Source organism: Lithobates pipiens, unplaced genomic scaffold, assembly GCF_037356315.1.
Source record: "Lithobates pipiens isolate NorthernLeopardFrog02 unplaced genomic scaffold, aLitPip1_a1.2 Scaffold_1, whole genome shotgun sequence".
NCBI classification, from domain to species: Eukaryota; Metazoa; Chordata; class Amphibia; order Anura; family Ranidae; genus Lithobates; species Lithobates pipiens.
Window position 1 is genome coordinate 20,147,030 of NW_027507685.1, and position 18,912 is coordinate 20,165,941.

The 18,912-nt window shown below is 44.1% G+C and overlaps 1 protein-coding gene across 2 annotated transcripts in view; it reads left to right on the forward strand.

The window, feature by feature from the left end:
- The first annotated feature begins 915 nt into the window (after positions 1-915).
- Positions 916-18,912, forward strand: part of UPF3B (UPF3B regulator of nonsense mediated mRNA decay) — a 29,511-nt gene continuing 11,514 nt past the window's right edge. Inside the window, exons 1-5 of one of the 2 annotated variants that reach the window (XM_077481892.1) lie at positions 916-1,292; positions 12,659-12,765; positions 16,686-16,792; positions 16,901-16,999; positions 18,197-18,307. In XM_077481892.1, coding sequence (XP_077338018.1) covers positions 1,179-1,292; positions 12,659-12,765; positions 16,686-16,792; positions 16,901-16,999; positions 18,197-18,307 — 538 coding nt within the window. In that variant the 5' untranslated portion in view covers positions 916-1,178. The remainder of the gene's footprint in view (positions 1,293-12,658; positions 12,766-16,685; positions 16,793-16,900; positions 17,000-18,196; positions 18,308-18,912) is intronic. The other variant, XM_077481979.1, reaches the window with a different exon arrangement.

The window sequence follows — 18,912 nt, forward strand, 5'->3', positions numbered from 1 at the left end:
TGAAGTTGGCAAAGCCTCAGATATCCGTTTAAAAGCGGAAAGGAACTGTGCTGTTGCGTGACCGACGTAGCTACTACTTCTTTTCCCAAATCAAGCATGGTGGAATATTATCCTCTAGCCTCACAACTATGCGCCATTCACAATAACCAGCCACTAGAACCGTGGAAATCTGAATGTTTAATAGGACCAAAGTTGTTATTTTCAATGTAATAGAATTCAGTACGAAATAACGAATCGGACAATTCTCGCGAGACGCATTGTAGTGAGAATTCTGCAGAAGATGACGTCAGCGTGGCCATGTTACGAAGGGAAAAGTTCTTGTGAAGGACAGCTGTGCGATTCAGACGACCTATTCTACAGACACACAGCACCGACCGCTCGGCGGTCTAGTTCCTGGTGTGGTGTCCTCGGGGAAGCTGCGTGTCTATAGGGGAGGACTAGGCTTATAGTTTGTCCGAGGCTCAGCAGATGCCACATCCAAGATGGAGGGTATGCGTGCCCGCTGTAGTCATGTGACACATCTGCCAACCAATCAGAAAGCAGGTGTTACGTCATATTCTGCGACCCGTCAGAATGTGCAACGGAAGTGACGTTCCGTCACCGCCATCTTTCTACACCCTGCACTCCTTCACAGTAAGAATGTACTGAGAAGGTGGAAAACGGACATGTTGTTATACCCACTGGAGTTTTGCATTTTACAATTTATTTTAACGGTAAAGTGAGTTTATATAGTAAAATACAGTACATAGAACTCCGTCTGACTGGTTAAATGTTGAATTTTAAAAGCAGCGAACTTCTGTCAGATTAGAAAATCTGTGAGATGAGCAGGCTAGCCATTGCTTTTAAAATTCAACATCTAGCTAGTCAGACGAAGTTCTAAGTACTGTGTTTCACGACATAAACTCACTTTACTGTTTATAAATACGTGTACGATGCAAAACTCCGGTGGGTGTAACAAGATGTCCGCTCGCCCCATTCTCACTGCATCCTTAATGTGGACGAGTGTGGGGTGTAGCAAGATGACGGAGACCCAACGTCACTTCCGTTACACATTTTGACGGGTCGCCTAATCTGATGAAACAGCAGGCTGGAGATTGCTGGGGAGAAGTAGTCGGCTGGAGTCAGTTTAGTTTGGGCCATCGAGTATCTGTGTCCGCCTCCCCCCCCCTCAGCGAACCATGAAGGAAGACAAGGAGAACACTAAGCCTAAGGAGAGGAGAGGGGAGCTGTCCGGGCTGGAGGATGGAGACAAGCCCGAGAGGGTGAAGGAGAAGAAGGAAGTCATGAGCAAGGTGAGGAGGAGGCTCAGGCCTTGTCAGTCACATGGGGGGGAAATGACATGAGCGGCCAGTGATGTGACAGGAGGGGGGATGGGTCATATACAGGATTAGGGAAGACTGGGCCCAGCTGCCAGTCCTTTCTCCAACCTGCTGATACTCCTCTCCTCTCTTTGTGTCATGCCTCTCCTTAAAATCTCCTCAGTGTCATTCTCATCCATGGTGATCCTGCCACAGATGTTCTAGCTCAGGCACTTCCTGTCATGAAGTGACAACTGCCTCCCAATTGTACATCTACGTTGTCACCTGACCTCTGGTTGGAGGATGATCAGCTGTGCTGACACACATTGTGTTGTCATTGCTCTCCATTGTCCATGCTGTCAGATCTACACTGAAGGGACACATCACCTTTTCTCTTCTCATTCTCTGCTCCCCGCTTCAAAGTGCTTTGCGGTGCGGCACGTGAGAAGCCCTGTCCAGCTGTTGTTTTACATTCTAAGTGGGCGGCTAGGGAGCAATTAAACCGCCTGTTTTTCCACCCCCTGACTGCCCGTCTAAAAAAAGACCTATTTAAAGCGAAGTTCTGCTTAAAATTAAAGTCAGTAGTAACATATACTACAGTTGCTGACTTTTAATAATCTGTTCCAGGGCCCAGTGATGTGGGGGAACGAAGCCCCGCTTGTCTCACCCTCCTCTCTGTGTAAATGTGGGTGCCGAGCCCTGACTGGTCGGGCAATCATCTGGGATCTGTGACGTGTTCTAGATGATTGCCTAGAGGGGGGGGAGAGGTGATCTCCCTTCTGGTGCCACAGTGCGCTGGGAGGAAGAGGGAGCTGGGACCCTCTAAAAAGAGGATATCCATTCCCCCCCCTCAAAAAAAATGTGTCATGTCAGGGGGTCACCTCCCTTGGATCCCTTTCACACTGGGGCGTTTTTCAGGCATTTCTCCAGTGCTTTAGCGTTAAAAAAAGCGCCTGTAAAGAGCTTGAAAGAAGCCTCATCTGCAATCCCAATGTGAAAGCCCGATTTGCTTTAAGAGCCCTTTCACAATGTCAGTGCCCAAAAAATGCTCATAAAGCGCCGCTTAAACTAGCAGCGATTTACCAGCGTTTTTCGAGCGCTATTGGGGTGCTTTTAACCCCCGCTCGTGGCCAAATAAAGGGTTAAAAGCGCTGCTGCCAAAAACGCTTTTCAGGCGTTTTGCAGGCGCTTCCCATTGATTTCAATGGGAAGGGGCGCTTTAGGAATGGTGTATTCACCGCTCCAAAAATGCTGCAAAGAAGCTGCTTGCAGGACTTTTTTTGATGCCCTGCCAGCGCAGCGCCTCAGTGTGAAAGCACTCGGGCTTTTACATTGGGATTGCAGTTGCAGCTTCTTTCAGGCGCTTTACAGGCGCATTTTTTTAAAGCTAAAGCGCCTAAAAAAAAATGCCCGAGTGTGAAAGGGATCTCAGTGTGAAAGCACTCGGGCTTTTACATTGGGAATGCAGTTGCGGCTTCTTTAAAGCGCTTTACAGGTGCTTTTTTTTAACGCGAAAGCGCCTGAAAAACGCCCCAGTGTGAAAGGGGTCTTAAAGTGGAAGTTCGATTTTTCGGTGGCCCTCTGCTTTAATGAGCAGTTGGAGCAAACAGTGTTAGTTTCCTATATGTTTAAGCACTTGCAGACCTTCCCAGGTCCAAAATTAATACTGAGCAGCATTAAAGTGGTTGTAAACCTCAGACATGAAATATATAAACAAAGCCTATTCCTCTATAGTGTGTACTTGTCTTAATTAGGAGCACTAAGTGTCATTTCTGTGTGCTGCCCCGTTCCTCTACTATCAGCAGGAGTAATTTCTGACAAGTTTTCTTGATGCCAAGAGAAAAATGGTGACAGGGGAGGGATCTCCAGCTGATTGACAGCTTCAGCTCTGTTCCTGTTTGGAGGGGGGGCGTGTCCCTTCTGTCCAATCAGCTCTCAGATTTCTCCTCACTGAGCTTTGCAATGTGTCTCTGCCCCATTTTTTCTTTTTTTTGTTTCTGACAGTCAGTCAAGCTTTAAAAATTCAGCACTTTGGCTGCAGAGAAGACTGCAGATAAACGGACACAACTTACGTAGGAGGATTTATTTCATCTCTGTGTATCACCTGAGACCAGTCACCTCAATGGGTATATGTAAGGGTTTACAACCCCCTTAACCACTTGAGATCCGCGCTATAGCCAAATGATGGCTAGAGCGCGGATCTCCTTTTCCGGGACTACGTCTATTGACGTCGTCCCGTGCACGAGCGGCCTGCGCGCCCCCTGAGGGGCGCGCGCGGCGCGCTCTGTGATCGGCGTGTCCATGAGACTCGCCTGATCACCGATCCGTGCAAGGGGTCGATCCCGACCCCTTATCACGTGATCAGCTGTCAGCCAATGACAGCTGATCATGTGATGTAACGGAGCCGGTAATCGGCTATTATTCCTCCTCGCGCTGTCAGCACGAGGAGAAAAAAAAAAAGCCGATCACCAGCGGCCGTGATCGGGACATCAGTCCCGATCACGGCCAGCCCTGCTAGTGCCCACCTGCCCCCTGCAGTGCCACATGTATTAAAAGTCAGTGCCACCCAGCAGTGCCCGCAGTGCCACCCAGCAGTGCCCACAATCTGCCTCAAAGGTGCTGCACCCCAGTGCCACATATCTGTGCCCAGCAGTGTCATCTACCAGTGCCCAGCAGTGCCACCTATCAGTGCCCATCAGTGGTACCTATCAGTGCCCATCCGTGCCATCTTATCTGTGCCCATCTTTGCCCATCAGTGCTGCCTGATCTGTGCCCATCGGTGCTGCTTTATCTGTGCCTATCAGTGCCCACCAGTGCCGCCCATCAGTGCCGCCTAATCAGCGCACTTCAATGAAGGAGAAAAATGACCCGTTTGCAAAATTTTATAACAAACTATTAAACATGATGTTTTTTTTGCATCTTTTTTTGTTTGTTTAGCAAAAAATAAAACTCCGAGCTGTAACTAAATACCACCAAAAGAAAGCTCTATTTGTGGGAAAAAAATGATAAAAATTTCATTTGGGTACAGTGTTGTATGACCGCGCAATTGTCATTCAAAGTGCATCAGCGCTGAAAGCTGAAAATTGGTCTGGGCAGGAGGGGGGTTTAAGTGCCCAGTAAGCAAGTGGTTAAAGAGGAAGTAAACCCTGATGAGTTTACTTCCTCTTTCATTCCCTGCAAAGGCAAAGCATAATGGACTAGTAGTCCATTATGTGTCACTTACCTGACACAGGAGCCAGCGAAGTCGCCACTGTCCCCTGTAGTCTGGCGCATCCATCTTCTCGGTGGGGTCTTGCAGCTCCGCCGCTGTCATTCGGCGAAGCTGCGATGACGTCACTCCCGCGCATGCGCACGGGAGCCGACACGCGCGGCAGCTCCGCCGTTGAGAATGCCGCGCTCAGTGTGCATGCGCCGTAGACAGCGGTGCCTGTTTTCGGGCAAATATCTCCTAAACCATATAGGTTTTGGAGATATTTCTTGGACCTACAGGTAAGCCTTAATCTAGGCTTACCTGTAGGTCAAAGTGGTTTGTAAGGGTTTACAACCACTTTAAACAGCTCAGTATATATTCTAAGGCCCCTTTCACACAGGCATTCCATCTGTCTGTTGGATGAAAAACTGACAGCAGTGCGTTCCTATGGGTGAACAGATGTAAACAGATGCTGTCTGTTTACATCCATGGTTTTTTTTTTTTTTTTTTTTTTGGTCCGCTTTCAAGCAGGTCTGTCTTTTGTAAAAGGAACAGAAAACGGAAGCTGGCGAAAAAATGGATGTAAAAGGATAAAAAAAACAAATGTAAACTAAACAGAGCTAAATGGATGTTAACTGATGAAAATTGAATCCGTTTTTTTATTTGCAAAAAGTTATTTAATGGGCGACACCCTTGTGAAAGGGGCCTAAAGAAGACCGCGAGCAGGCAGGTGAGTTTTTGAGGTACACTGATATGTCGGGTATATTGAAAAGTCGAAAATAATACAATTCTATATTAAAAAAAAAAAACCTATTCTTTTTTAACCACTTGCCTACTGGGCACTTTTACCCCCTTCCTGCCCTGGCCAATTTTCAGCTTTCAGTGCTCTCACACTTTGAATGACAATTGCGTGGTCATACAACACTGTACCCAAATGATTTTTATTTTACCACGCAAATAGAGCTTTTTTTTGGTGTTTTTTAATCACCACAGTGTTTTTTTTATATTTTGCTAAACAAAAAAAGACCGACAAACCAAAACATTTTTTTATAGTTATAACATTTTGCAAACTGGTAATTTTTTTTTTATTTTTTTTTCCTCCTTCACTGATGAGGCAGCACTGTCCACTTTTGGTGAACACGGAGGAGAAATCGCAATCACAAGACAATAGGACTTTATGGGCACCATATCAACAATAAAGAAACATAAATATATTTCAATATGATATTTTATTTTAGAAAAATAATTAAAACTAGATTAAAACATATCCATAAGAGCCTGGACTTGTATGTGAGTATACCCACCCTCCCGCATATAGGTAGGGAGCTCCCAAAGTACTCTCTTCTCTGATAGCATTCATAACAGGGATGAAGAGAAGGAGAGAAAAGAGGAGAGGGGCCCCAAGAGAAGGAGAGAACCATGCGGGACCTGTACAAAAGGTTTAAAGCCGACCATAACTAGTCAGGGGGGGGGGGGGGGGGAGGGACAGAAAGGAGTAATTTATCTACAGTTCCCAGATTTTCAAACGTTTTGCAATGCAAATCCTTCAATATACTAGACATCTGCTCATCATTTATCGGAGCGGTCATTCTGGTTTTCACTCCCTGGAAAGCAACAGGCAGAATCTTCCAGGCACGGGCAGTGGCTTGCTTGGTGGAGATAAAAAAAAGGTATGTGGCCAATTTTTGCTGGGTTGTGAAGAGGCCTGGTACAGGGCAATTAGGGTTGCCACCTTTTCTTCAAGCCAAACCCGAACACTTTTTGCAGGACAGAGCAATTACATTTTTTATTTTTTTATTTTTTATTTTTATTTTTTTACTGTAAACACCATAGGATTATAAAAGATCTGGGTATGGCCAAATTGCTCTTGCTGACATTATCACCCCACCTTCAGTCAAACCTGTCCCCAAGCAGCTGCCCACAGCTCCCGGATGGCAACAGATTTGTGTATGACTATCTTTACTTGGGGAGCCACAGCCTAGTCTGAATAATGTGTCCGGGTTTCAGGTAGACTAAAACCTGGACACATGATTCAAAACCCGAACTGTCCAGGTGAATCCTAAAATACCCACGGCAACCCATGGCAACCCTAAGGGCAATGTAAAGGAGCCAGCTGGGCATCCTTTCTGGCCGTCCTATGAAATAACGTCTGCAGTAGGGCAAAGACCCTGGACCAGAAGCCAATCAAGCGTGGGCAAGACCACCATATATGTAGAGCATCCCGACGTTGACCACAGTGCCCAAAAACATCTTTCTTTATCATACATCATGGGACATAGAGCACCAAAGTAATAACTATATGGGTTATAGGCCACCTTTTAGGTGAATGGACACTGGCATAACCAAAAAGGAAACAGGAAGTGCCCCTCCCATACAGGGAGCATCTCAGTTTTTGCAGCAAATATATAGACCTATCAGAATAAGAGGGGAGGGACCTCTGTGTCCCGTGATGTACTCCAAGAAAAGGATTTTACAGGCAAGCTGTTATAAAAATCCCATTTTCTTTATCATACATCACGGGGCACAGAGCACCATAGTAATAACTATATGGGATGTCCTAAAGAAAAGCCCCTTGAGGGGAGGGAGACACAAAGTAAATATCCGTCGCAGCCAGGCCATATAACCCATATAGTTATTACTGTGGTGCTCTGTGTCCCGTGATGTTCTCCAAGAAAAGGATTTTACAGGTAAGCTGTTATAAAAATGCCAGGATAAGCGTGAACTAAATTCAAGTGGTGCAATACTGTGTTCACCTTGCCTCTGAGTCTGGTACATTTTTATAGAACCCCAAAGGTTCAATTATGTCTTTGCGATCCGTTCATGCGTATTATGTTGTGTGTTGGATTAGGGCAGCCCATTGAACTGAATGAACAGACGTCACCCTTTTTGTAATGCAGTACGCTACCGCGTGTTCTGGCACACTGCAATGCAGATGTGTTACCTCGGTGCATATTGAATTGCACCCCAATACAGAAATGCACGTTTAATGTGCGTTACTGTACATTTAGGCCGGGTTCACACCGCTGCGATGCGGGAACGCCGCGAATCCGCGGCGTTTTCCCGCATCGCATGACTCCCGCCGGCAGTTCACACTGCCCTATGCGGACGGCTGGGAGTGTCAATGATATGTTAATGACACCCCCAGATCCGTCTGCATATCGCAGTGCGATCTGCCGACTCGCACAGAAATCGGATCACATGGTGTGAACCCCCATGCGATCCGATTCTGTTGCGGACCAAAAAAAGGGTCCCGTGCGAGTTTGCTGCGGGAGCGATGCGAATTCAGCCATACTATCTGTATGGCTGAACTCGCATCGCTACGGAGAACGGATGTGATTTGCGGTGCGAATCACATCCGGATCTCCCCCCGCAGCAGTGTGAACCCAGCCTTAAAGTAAATGAGCTCTAAAGGAATGGTGGCTTTTGTCTATTGTGTCATGTCCAAGCTGTTTGGACTTTATTAGCTTTTTATTTGTAATAATCATTACCTTATTGGATATCTCTAATGAAATGTGCAGCTTGTTTAATTCCAGAGCAGTAAATGCCGATGTCATACAGTTGTGCTCATAAGTTTACATACCCTGGCAGAATTTATGATTTCTTTGCCATTTTTTTTTTTAGAGAATATGAATGATAAAACAAAAACGTATTTTTTCTTTTACTCGTGTTTAGGCCCCATGTACACGGGGCGCTGTTAAACGTGCGTTCACAGGCAGTTGGATGCTTTTTTCAACTGCCCCTGAACTCCTTCAATGTTATCCTATGTGACCATGTACACAGTCTCGTCTATTGCTGTTTTTTTTGAAGTTTAACAGTGTTTTTCTTTGGAAGCAAAAAAAATGGGTTCAGACGCAGAAAACTTCCAGGTTTCGGAAGCCAAACGCTGTACCCGCATTTAGATGCGTTTTTAAAGGTACTCTATATTTTAGACCTGAAAAGACAGAAATATGATGGGGAAAACCTTGATAAAACATAAATATAGTTAAAAAATGTTTAATTACTTGCAATGATTCATAGACCATATATAGCCCTTGATGCAATACACCATTGGCATTGCTCTATCCAAATTTTTATTGGAATTACCTGATTGTCGCCAACAAACGTTCCTCTGGTGAACACACTCTTTCTCAAGTTGGTGTCCATGAGTGTCAGACTGGGTTGCACTTTTTCAAGTAGAAGGTCAAATGTGGCAATGGACATGCATGTGAATTAAAAAAAAAAAATTCTCGGGGTAGGTACGCAGCTGTACGTACATGTTAACAAAATATCTTTCTGACGTTCGCTGTGCAATCAAATGATGGGTCCAATAGCGACAAACTCTGACTCTGGACCTCTCACGCAATTTTGTATGTCGTTCTAGCCTCATCAGGAGCATTTCCTCACATATGTTCATTATGGGATCCATTGCAAAAAAAATAAATAAATAAAAAAGCACAGAAATAGAGGCAAATACAAGTAGACAGCTGCTCTCTCAGCTGCTGCTAATCACTCTGGTCAGAATGGCTGAAATAGTTAAAGTGGTTGTATGCTCAATTTTTTAACTTTTACCTACAGGAAAGCCTATAATAATAAGGCTTACCTGTAGGTAAAAAAAATATCTCCTAAACCTGTACGGTTTAGGAGATATTCCCCTCGGTATGCGCCGCTGACTGCAGCGGCGCATGCGCACAAGGGGGTTCTCGCCGTGAAAATCCGGCAGCGGCCGACCGGCCGGACTGAAATCTCCCGCTGTGAGTGGCCGGAGCCGCGATACCCGGAAGAAACGCCAAGGGAGCATGTCAGCTCCCTCGGCGTGGATCGGGCCAGATGTCGGGGCCTCGTTCTAAGGTAAGTATTTAACCACTTAAGGACCAGGCCTCTTTTTCGGACTTGGTGTTTCCATGTTTAAAACTGTTTTTTTTGCTAGAAAATTACTTAGAACCCCCAAACATTTTATATTGTTTTTTTTTCTAACACCCTAGAGAATAAAATGGCGGTCATTGAAATACTTTTTTTCACACCGTATTTGCGCAGCGGTCTTAGAAGCGCACTTTTTTTGGAAAAAATTCACTTTTTTGAATAAAAAAATAAGACAACAGTAAAATTAGCCCAATTTTTTTTTATACTGTGAAAGATAATGGTATGCCGAGTAAATTGATACCCAACATGTCACGCTTCAAAATTGCGCCCGCTCGTGGAATGGCGTCAAACTTTTAGCCTCAAAAATCTCCATAAGCGACATTTAAAAAATTCTACAGGTTGCATTTTTTGTGTTACAGAGGAGGTCTAGGGCTAGAATTATTGCTCACGATACCTCACATATGTGGTTTGACCACCGTTTTCATATGCGGGCGCTACTCACGTATGCGCTCGCTTCTGTGCGCAAGCTCGTCGTAACGGGGTGTTTTTAAAAAAAAATTTTTTTTTTTCTTATTTATTTTAATTTATTTTATTTATTTTTACACTTTAAAAAAAAAAAAAAAAATGGATCACTTTTATTCCTATTACAAGGAATGTAAACATCCCTTGTAATAGAAAAAAGCATGACAGGTCCTCTTAAATATGAGATCTGGGGTCAAAAGGTCCTTAAATCTCATATTTGGGCTAAAATGCAAAAAAAAAAAAACTGACATTTAAAAAAAAAATATACCTTCAAAACGTCACTTCCGCCCTCCTATGGTATAGAGACGAGTGGGGGCCATCTTAGCCTCACTTGTCTCTATGCCCAGCAGACTGAAGGACCCGATCGCCTCCGCCGCTACCGACGGCTCCGGTAAGCGGCGGAAGGTGCGGGAGGGCGGCGGGAGGGGGGGTGGCACCTCTCCCGCCGCCTGAAGAGATGGATATCTCGGTTGTGGCAGCAGCTGCTGCCGTTACCGAGATATCCCTCTTCAAAAAATGGACGTACATCGTCGTGCGGCGGTCGGCAAGTGGTTAATAATGAGCTAGTATGCGGTGCATACTAGCTCATTATGCCTTTTGCTTTGCAGGTTTAAAAAAAAAAAAAATTGCGGGTTTACTACCGCTTTAACTATGTTTTTTGAGCTTGGGGAGGGTCTTAAATGAGGTAATCTTAACGCCGCTAAACGTGCGTTTTAAACGCAGGTTTCAAGGTGTCAAAGTTCGTTCAGAGAACTTTGCCTCAGCGTCCCGTGTACATGGGGCCTAGTGTTTGGCTGAAGCCATTTATTATCAATCAACTGTGTTTTACTCTTTTTTTAATCATAATGGCAACAAACTACCCAAATGATCCTGATCAGAAATATACATACCTCAGTTCTTAATACCGTCTATTGCCTCCTTTAACATCAATGACAGCTTAAAGTCATTTGTGGATGAGGCTCTTTATCTTCTCAGATGGTAAAGCTGCCCATTCCTCTTGGCAAAAAGCCTCCAGTTCCTGTAAATTCTTGGCCTTTCTTGCATGAAGTACACGTTTTGAGATCTCCCCAGAGTGACTCAATGATATTGAGGTCAGGAGACTGAGATGACCACTCCAGAACCTTCACTTTATTCTGTTGTAGCCAATGACAGGTCCACTTGGCCTTTTGTTTTGGATCATTGTCATGTTGGAATGTCCAAATACATCCCATGTGCAGCTTCCTGGCTGATGAATGCAAAATGTTCCTCCAGTATTTTTTGATAACATACTGCATTCATCTTGCCTACCATTTAGACCAAATTTCCTGTGCCTTTTTTTTTATTTATTTTTTTTTTTTTTGTAGCTCACACGTCTTCAAAACATCAGCAATCCACCTCTTTACTTTTCATCATTGGCCTTGTTGACTCCTCTCCAAATTTTACTTTTTGGCCACAACCATAAACGCTACATTTTGGGTTCATCACTCCAATTGACTTTGTGCCAGAAGGTTTGAGGCTTGTCTCTATGCTTTGTGGCATTTGCGTAGTAATGGCTTTCTTCTGGCGACTCGACCATGCAGCCCATCTTTCTTCAAGTGCCTCCAATATTGTGCATCTTGTACAAGCCACACCACATGTTTTCCGAGAGTCCTGTATTTTACCTGAAGTTATTTGTGGATTTTTCTGTGCATCCCGAACAATTTCCTGGCAGTTGTAGCTGAAATTTTAGTTGGTCTACCTGACCGCAGTTTGGTTTCAACAGAACCCCTAATTTTCAAACTTCTTGAGTAGAGTTTGAACACTGCTGATTGGTATTCTCAATTTCTTGGATATCTTTTTATATCCCTTTCCTGTTTTATACAGTTCAACTACCTTTCCCCGCAGATCCTTTGACAATTCTTTTGCTTTCCCCAATGACAACTCATTGACCTTTTACACACACACACACACACACACACACACACACACACACACACACACACACACACACACACACACACACACTAAGACCCCTTTCACACCACACCGCCCATAGCGTGGGCGGTAAAACGCCGCTATTTTTAGCGGCGTTTTACCACTGGATTTGTGGCGCATTTCAGCCGTTAGCGGGGCGCTTTTACCCCCACTAGCGGCCGAGAAAGGGTTAAAACCGTTGGCAATACGCCGCAATAGCGGCGTTTTGCAGGCGGTATTACAGCGCTGCCCCATTGATTTCAATGGGGAGCAGCGGTGAAGGAGCGGTAAACACACCGCTCCTTCACCGCTCCAAAGAAGCTGCTGGCAGGACTTTTCCCTGACCTCCTGCCAGCGCACCGCTCCAGTGTGAAAGCCCTCGGGGCTTTCACACTACAAACAATGGTGCAGCTTCTTTAGGGGGCGGATTGCAGGCGCTATTTCTAATGCTATAGCGCCTGCAAAAAACGCCCTGGTGTGAAAGGGGTGTAATTACAAGCAAACAGATCACAGGTGAGGATAGTTACCTTTTTAATAGCCATTGAAACCCTTTATGTTAACTTGTGTTACCAGGGTATGTAAACTTTTGATCAGGATCATTTGGGTAGTTTCTGTTGCCATTATGATTTAAAGCGAGTAAATGCAGTTGATTGATAATAAATGGCTTCAGCTAAACAGTAACCATGAGTGAAAGAAATGTTTTTGTGTTATCATTCATATTGTCTGAAAAATGGCCAAGAAATCATAAATTCTGCCAGGGTATGTAAACTTATGAGCACAACTGTAACTGTGAACTGATAAATGATCTTTCCAGTCCTAGCAAGCCCAGGTCTGTCCATCTGTTTTGAAGGCTTATTATTCATTTTTTATTTTGCAGGTAGTTATTCGTCGCCTGCCACCAAGTCTTACCAAAGAGCAACTGGAAGAGCATCTGCAGCCTCTGCCAGACCACGATTATTTTGAGTTTTTTGCAAATGACTCCAGGTAATACATTGTATAAGAATTTGTATTAGTAAAGTAAAAAAAGTGTCTGTGAGGCAGTTTTCAGGTGTTTTAGCGCTAAAAATAGCGCCTGTAAAGTGCTTGAAAACTGCCTCTCATGCCACCCCAGTGTGAAAGCCAGAGTGCTTTTACACTGGGGCAGTGCGCTTGCTGGACGAGAAAAAAAAGTCTTGCAAGCAGCATGTTTGGAGCGGTGAAGGAGCTCTATATACAGCAAATGTACACTGTTATACAAGCTGTACGCTCACTGCTTTACATTGTAGGAAAGTGTCATTTCTTCAGTGTTATCACATGAAAAGATATAATAAAATATTTACAAAAATGTGAAGTGTGTGTGTGTGTGTTTATAAAATGTGTTTTTACAACAAAATCACCTTGATGAGGAATTTATTTATAAGGTTACTGTATATTGTTCATAGTAACAAATGGCCTTATTTCTTTAACCACTTCAATACCTTAGGGCATCATATAACTTCCTTGACTTTGTGAGGAGATATCTGAATGATGCCTGTAGCTAGAGCTACCATTCTTTCCAGCCGGCAATTCTGTGCACGATAAGAACGATTATAGCGTCAGTTCCGCAGCTTGATCATTTTTATAGGCGACTGGAGGGACGTGTCCCTTCCCCCGCCACCATCCGATGCTTCTCTGGGCTCTCCCGTGCCATCAGGGGGCCCGGAGACAGAATCGACCGCAGCTGGATGACGACGGTAGAGATTTCCGGTTACCAGATGGCCTCCAGTCATCTCTATGACCATCTGAGGCCCGGGTGCGACGTTATGACGTCATGCCTGGGTTCCCGGAAGTAAACAAAGCCACAATCGCGGCTGTCCGCATGAGATCGGTGAATTATTATTATTTATTTTTTTACACGATCTCATGCTTTCCAGCCTGGAGGAGAGATGTGGGGTCTTATTGATCTCTCCATAAAGAGGACCTGTCACAATAGATTGCCATTACAAGGGATATTTACATTCCTTGTAATAGGAATAAAAGTGATCAACAAAAAAAAGTGTAAAAAAAAAAAAAAGAAAAGTTAAACGCCCTGTCCCCCCCCGGTAGCTCGCGATCAGAAGCGAATGCACATGTAAGTCCAGCCCACATATGTAAACGTCGTTCATACCACACATGTGAGGTATCGCCGCGTGCGTTGGAGCAACAATTCTAGCACCTCCTTTGTAACTCTAAACTGGTAACCTATAAAAATTTTCAACATGTTGCCTATGGAGATTTTTAAGTACCGAAGTTTGGCACCATTCCATGAGTGTTTGGAATTTTAAAGCGTGACATGTTAGGTATCTGTTTTACGCGGCGTAACATCATCTTTCACATTATACAAAAAAATTGGGCTAACTTTACTGTTTTGTTTTTTAATTCGTGAAACCGTATATTTTTTTTATTTTTAAGGCGTTTGAAAAATGATTTCGCAAATGCTGTGCAAGATAAAAAGTTGCAATGACCGCCATTTTATTCCCTAGGGTGGCTGCTAAAAAAACATATATAATGTATGAGGGTTCTGAGTAATTTTCTAAAAACAAAACAATTATGATTTTTTGCATGTAGGAGAGAAGTACCAGAATAGGCCCGGTATTGAAGTGGTTAAAACAGACCTTCTGCCAGAAAATGTACTTTACGTTATTGCATTGTGAGTTCATTTTTCCCTCAGTAAGGTGGATAAATGAGGCCCAGAATGTTTCACCTAATTTGTTAAACTAAGTTTGTGTTTACTTGAACAAAGTGCAAATAAAAGGCAGTCCTAAAATATGGACAATTTCCACACATTTACCACAGCTGGAGTCTTGGCTGGAGTCTTAAGGACTGTGGGCGCCTCTGTCCGTATTAATTCTACCCACAGCAGGAGCCTATGCCTTAGCAGCTTGTACAGCGTATGACCATATGCTGATGCTGAAGCCTAATGTACATTCTTTACCCTTTTAAACTTGCGTTAGATTTAAAAGCTATTTATCATTTGAATTGATCAGCTGATGATCATATATCACATCCCTTCGGTATTCAGAGTGGCCAGTGAAAACAAAACTTGCTGCAGCCAACATTTTACCGGTCGTGAGACCATGTAAGCCACTGCTGCCAACCTCCCTTTCTCAAAAAACTGGTGCCTCTGTTGTTATGATGATGCATTTGCTTAATGGCTATTAAAAAAAAAAAAAAATTATTTAACAATAAACTGGCCCATGCAAACAAGGGGCCCCAATAGTTTTAAAATGCACTGCTCCGTTTGTAAAAATATTACTTAATGCAAATGCCATACCTGTAGGCCTTTACTGTTACCACTAAAGCCTCTCTGAAACACTCCCAATGTTTAAGTTTCTACGTTCTGGCTTATTTTCAGGACACAGCAGACCTTGGCAATTGCCCCCACCATCACATGCCCAAGCACACTTTTTCAAAAGCTGCGCACCCTTATTCTCTTATCCCAGCATTGTTGAGCTTATCATGTCCTGGAAACAAGCCAGGACATGAGAATGTTAACTGACAGTATTTTGAACAGGCTTCATGGGTGACAGGTATGGCATTTGCTTTAAACAATATTTTTTTTACAAATGACTCGGTGCATTTAAAACTACCTTGTCTGCATGAACTAGTTTATGTAAAAGGGGAGCTTAGCCCTTAAAGCGGGAGTCTGCCGTTTAAAAAAAAAAAAAAAAAAAAAAAAGCCAGCAGCTACAAATACAGCAGCTGCTGACTTTTAAAATAAGGACACTTACCCGCCCAGCGTGCCCGCGATGTCGGCACCCAAAGCCGATCTCTCGATCGTCACTCGGGTGCTGCCGCCGCCATCTTGGGTATGGGAATCAGGAAGTGGAGCCTTTCGGCTTCATTTCCCGGTTCCCTACTGCGCATGCGCGAGTCGCGCTGCGCAATAAGGATGGACCCGCTGCCTCTGGGATCTGTGTGTTTCCCAGCAGACAGTGGGGACTTTCGGAAAGGGGCGTAGATCTACGCCCCTTTCCGCAGAGAGCTATCCCGGAAGTGGGTGCAGTTACCTGGATTATCCAGGTAACTGCACCCCCCTCCCCCCTGAAAGGTGCCGATCGTGGCGCCGGAGGGGGGGAGGATTCCAATGAGGGGAAGGTCCACTTTAGGGTGGACCTCCGCTTTAAGTGCCTGTCTTTCGGCAAATACACGGTTTAGGAGATATTTCTTGGACCTACAGGTAAGCCTTAATCTAGGCTTACCTGTAGGTCAAAGTGGTTTGTAAGGATTTACAACCTCTTTAAACGCTGTTAAAGTGGTTGTAAACTCTGTTACACCGCTTGTACCTACAGGTAAGCCTATAATAAGGCTTACCTGTAGGTACTGTAAATATCTCCTAAACTCGTTTACACAGTTTAGGAGATATTAACTATATATGCTGCTGCCGACATCATCGGTGCATTAAAACAGGCCACTGGTGCCATTTTCTGCACTGCCCGTGCCGTGACCGGCAGCTCCCGTGTGCATGTGCGGGAGTGATTTCATCGCGGCTCCAGCCAATCTCGGCGCCGGAGCCTGCCCACCCAGGAGTAACTCGGGTGAAAGATGTCCGCAGTGGGGAGCGGGTAGCACTGCAGGGCATCGTTCTAAGCTAAGTATTTCCTAATGAGCTAGTGTGCGGTGCATACTAGCTCATTGCACCTTTTTGTCTTGCATATTTTTTTTACCGGAGGTTTACAACCTCTTTAACACCGTATCAGACACCTTAACGCAGTTGGCTAGCATTGAGCTCTAGCCATTCAACTCTAGTCAGTTATTCTCACTGGGATAAGGACAAAGATGCAGATGGGGGGGATATAACCCCCTCCTCACTCAAAAGATTGTTGTGATTTGTGCATTATTGTCACAGCAGCATTTGGATAATTAAAATGTCTCCTGTAACTAAAAAATGCTTGCTCTGTTTACAGCTTATTTCCTCATATGTACTCAAGGGCATACATTAATTTTAAAAGTCAAGAGGACATCATGTTGTTTAGAGATCGTTTTGATGGCTACGTGTTCATTGATCACAGAGGTAAGATCTTCTTCCTTTTATTTATTTATTTTTTTTTTTTTTTTGCATCATGTGCTTATAACGTTGTGTCTAATACTAGGGTTACATATTGGATTTTTTCTGTTGCAGGTCAGGAATATACAGCAGTTGTGGAGTTTGCACCTTTTCAAAAAGTAGCTAAAAAGAAAAACAAGAAAAAGGATTCCAAAACTGGCACTATAGAGGAAGGTATGAATGTGCTTGGTTATAGTGGATTAGTACAGAAACTAAATCTTTTTTTTCTCTCCCCAATAAAAATGCTAAAATGTAATAGAAGTAGTAATTTTACTGGAAAGCAGAAAGTGGATGTAGATGAGGTCTGTACTGCTCTGGTCTATGGGTCGGCCAACTCATTGAAAACAACACTCTGTGGTTGTCTGAATCGTTTTTGAGAGAGAAAGTAATGCCAATGAGGGCCCTCTAGTCACTAATCTACAAATCTCTATAATTAAAGTGGATGAAAAGCATAACTATATCTATTATGTCACCTATAGCCCAGCAGTTGTTGGAGCTCCCCCCTGCAGCAGCCACTCACTGACACATGAGAGCCAAAGCTGCAGAACCACATCACCTGACCAAAGTGGATTAAAAATCTTCCCTTCCCTCCCCTGCCTCCTACCTATCTTTCCTACCCTGTATTAGAATGATCTGAGTACTTACCTATTTTTAATCCACGTTGGTCAGGTGATGTGGTTCTGCAGCTGCGGCTCCCATATGTCAGTGAGCTGCTGCAGGGGGGAGGAGTGAGCGCTGACAACTGCTGGGGTATGGGTGACGTCACAGTTCCTGGAATTCAGAGTGGTTGTTGAGTGCCCCCCCCCCCACATTTGGCACCTTTCGGATGGGAGGAGGGAGCGGGTACCTGTTGGTGTTTTTTTTTATTTTATTTTTTTTGACAGGTACCCATTCCCACTCCTGGGAGAACTTGCCTTGTTCCCTCTCCTTCCCCCACCGCCGGGCCATTTTTTTTTTTTCTTCCCATTTAATTACATATGATCTCCTAGAGCAGTGTTTCTCGACTCCAGTCCTCAAGGCGCCCCAACAGGTCATGTTTTCAGGCTTTCCATTACTTTGCACAGGTGATTTGATCAGTTTCACCGCCTTAGTAATTACCATGGGCCTTTCATCTGAGGGAAATCCTGAAAAAATGACCTGTTGGGGCGCCTTGAGGACTGGAGTTGAGAAACGCTGTCCTAGAGTGAAAATTATTCCTGAATATATTGAGTTTGTGTAGGAGGGTAGTTGTTGGCTGCAGATACCATGTTTAGTTTGCACAATTCTATTTTACTTATAAACCTAAAGGTCAAATATTCATGCTAAGGTGTAATGAGAGTTGAAAATCATACTTTTTAATGTATTTATCTATTTGCTTATTTTGTTTACAAGATCCAGAATACAGAAAGTTTTTAGAGTCATACAATTTGGATGAAGAGAAGCTGACTTCTACCCCAGAAACTTTGCTAGAAGAAATAGAGGCAAGGACTAAAGAAATGATAGGTAAAAAAACATTTCTCTGTGTATTCATTTGTGTTTTTGGATTAGACCTATAAGCAAAGGCTATCAGTGAATTTTAATTTTTCCAGGAGTATGTTGCATCCAAGCAAATGTAACAATCACATCTGTACATTTGCTGCTCATAAGCACTCAAGTTATTGGCTCCTCCTGCTGTCAATCAAATGCAGTGAGGAGGAAGTAGGGGCGGGGCTAAGTCTTGCTGTGTAAGTCTCTGGAGCGCGGCTCCGTAGACACACAACTGGGGAACGTGCAGACACTGTGTGCCTCAAAGAGGAGGAGCCAGGAGGGCTTCCGGAGGACCCGAGAAGAGGGAGGATCGGGGTTGCTCTGTGTAATACCACTGCATAGAACATTTGAGTATTACATGTTTATCATTTAAAACTTGAGTAACCGTTTATGAATGGAAGAATGTTCCATGTTTGGTGGACATGCCCAAAAGTCCGGCGGTTCTGGATCCGCACCTATAATTTCATATACTCACTCAAGTGAACCTCATTTAATCACCAATGCAGGCACTGTTGGGGTGCCCGATAGAGGGAATGACGAGGCACCCAAGACTTATGGCCTTTATATTTGTAGAAGCCAGG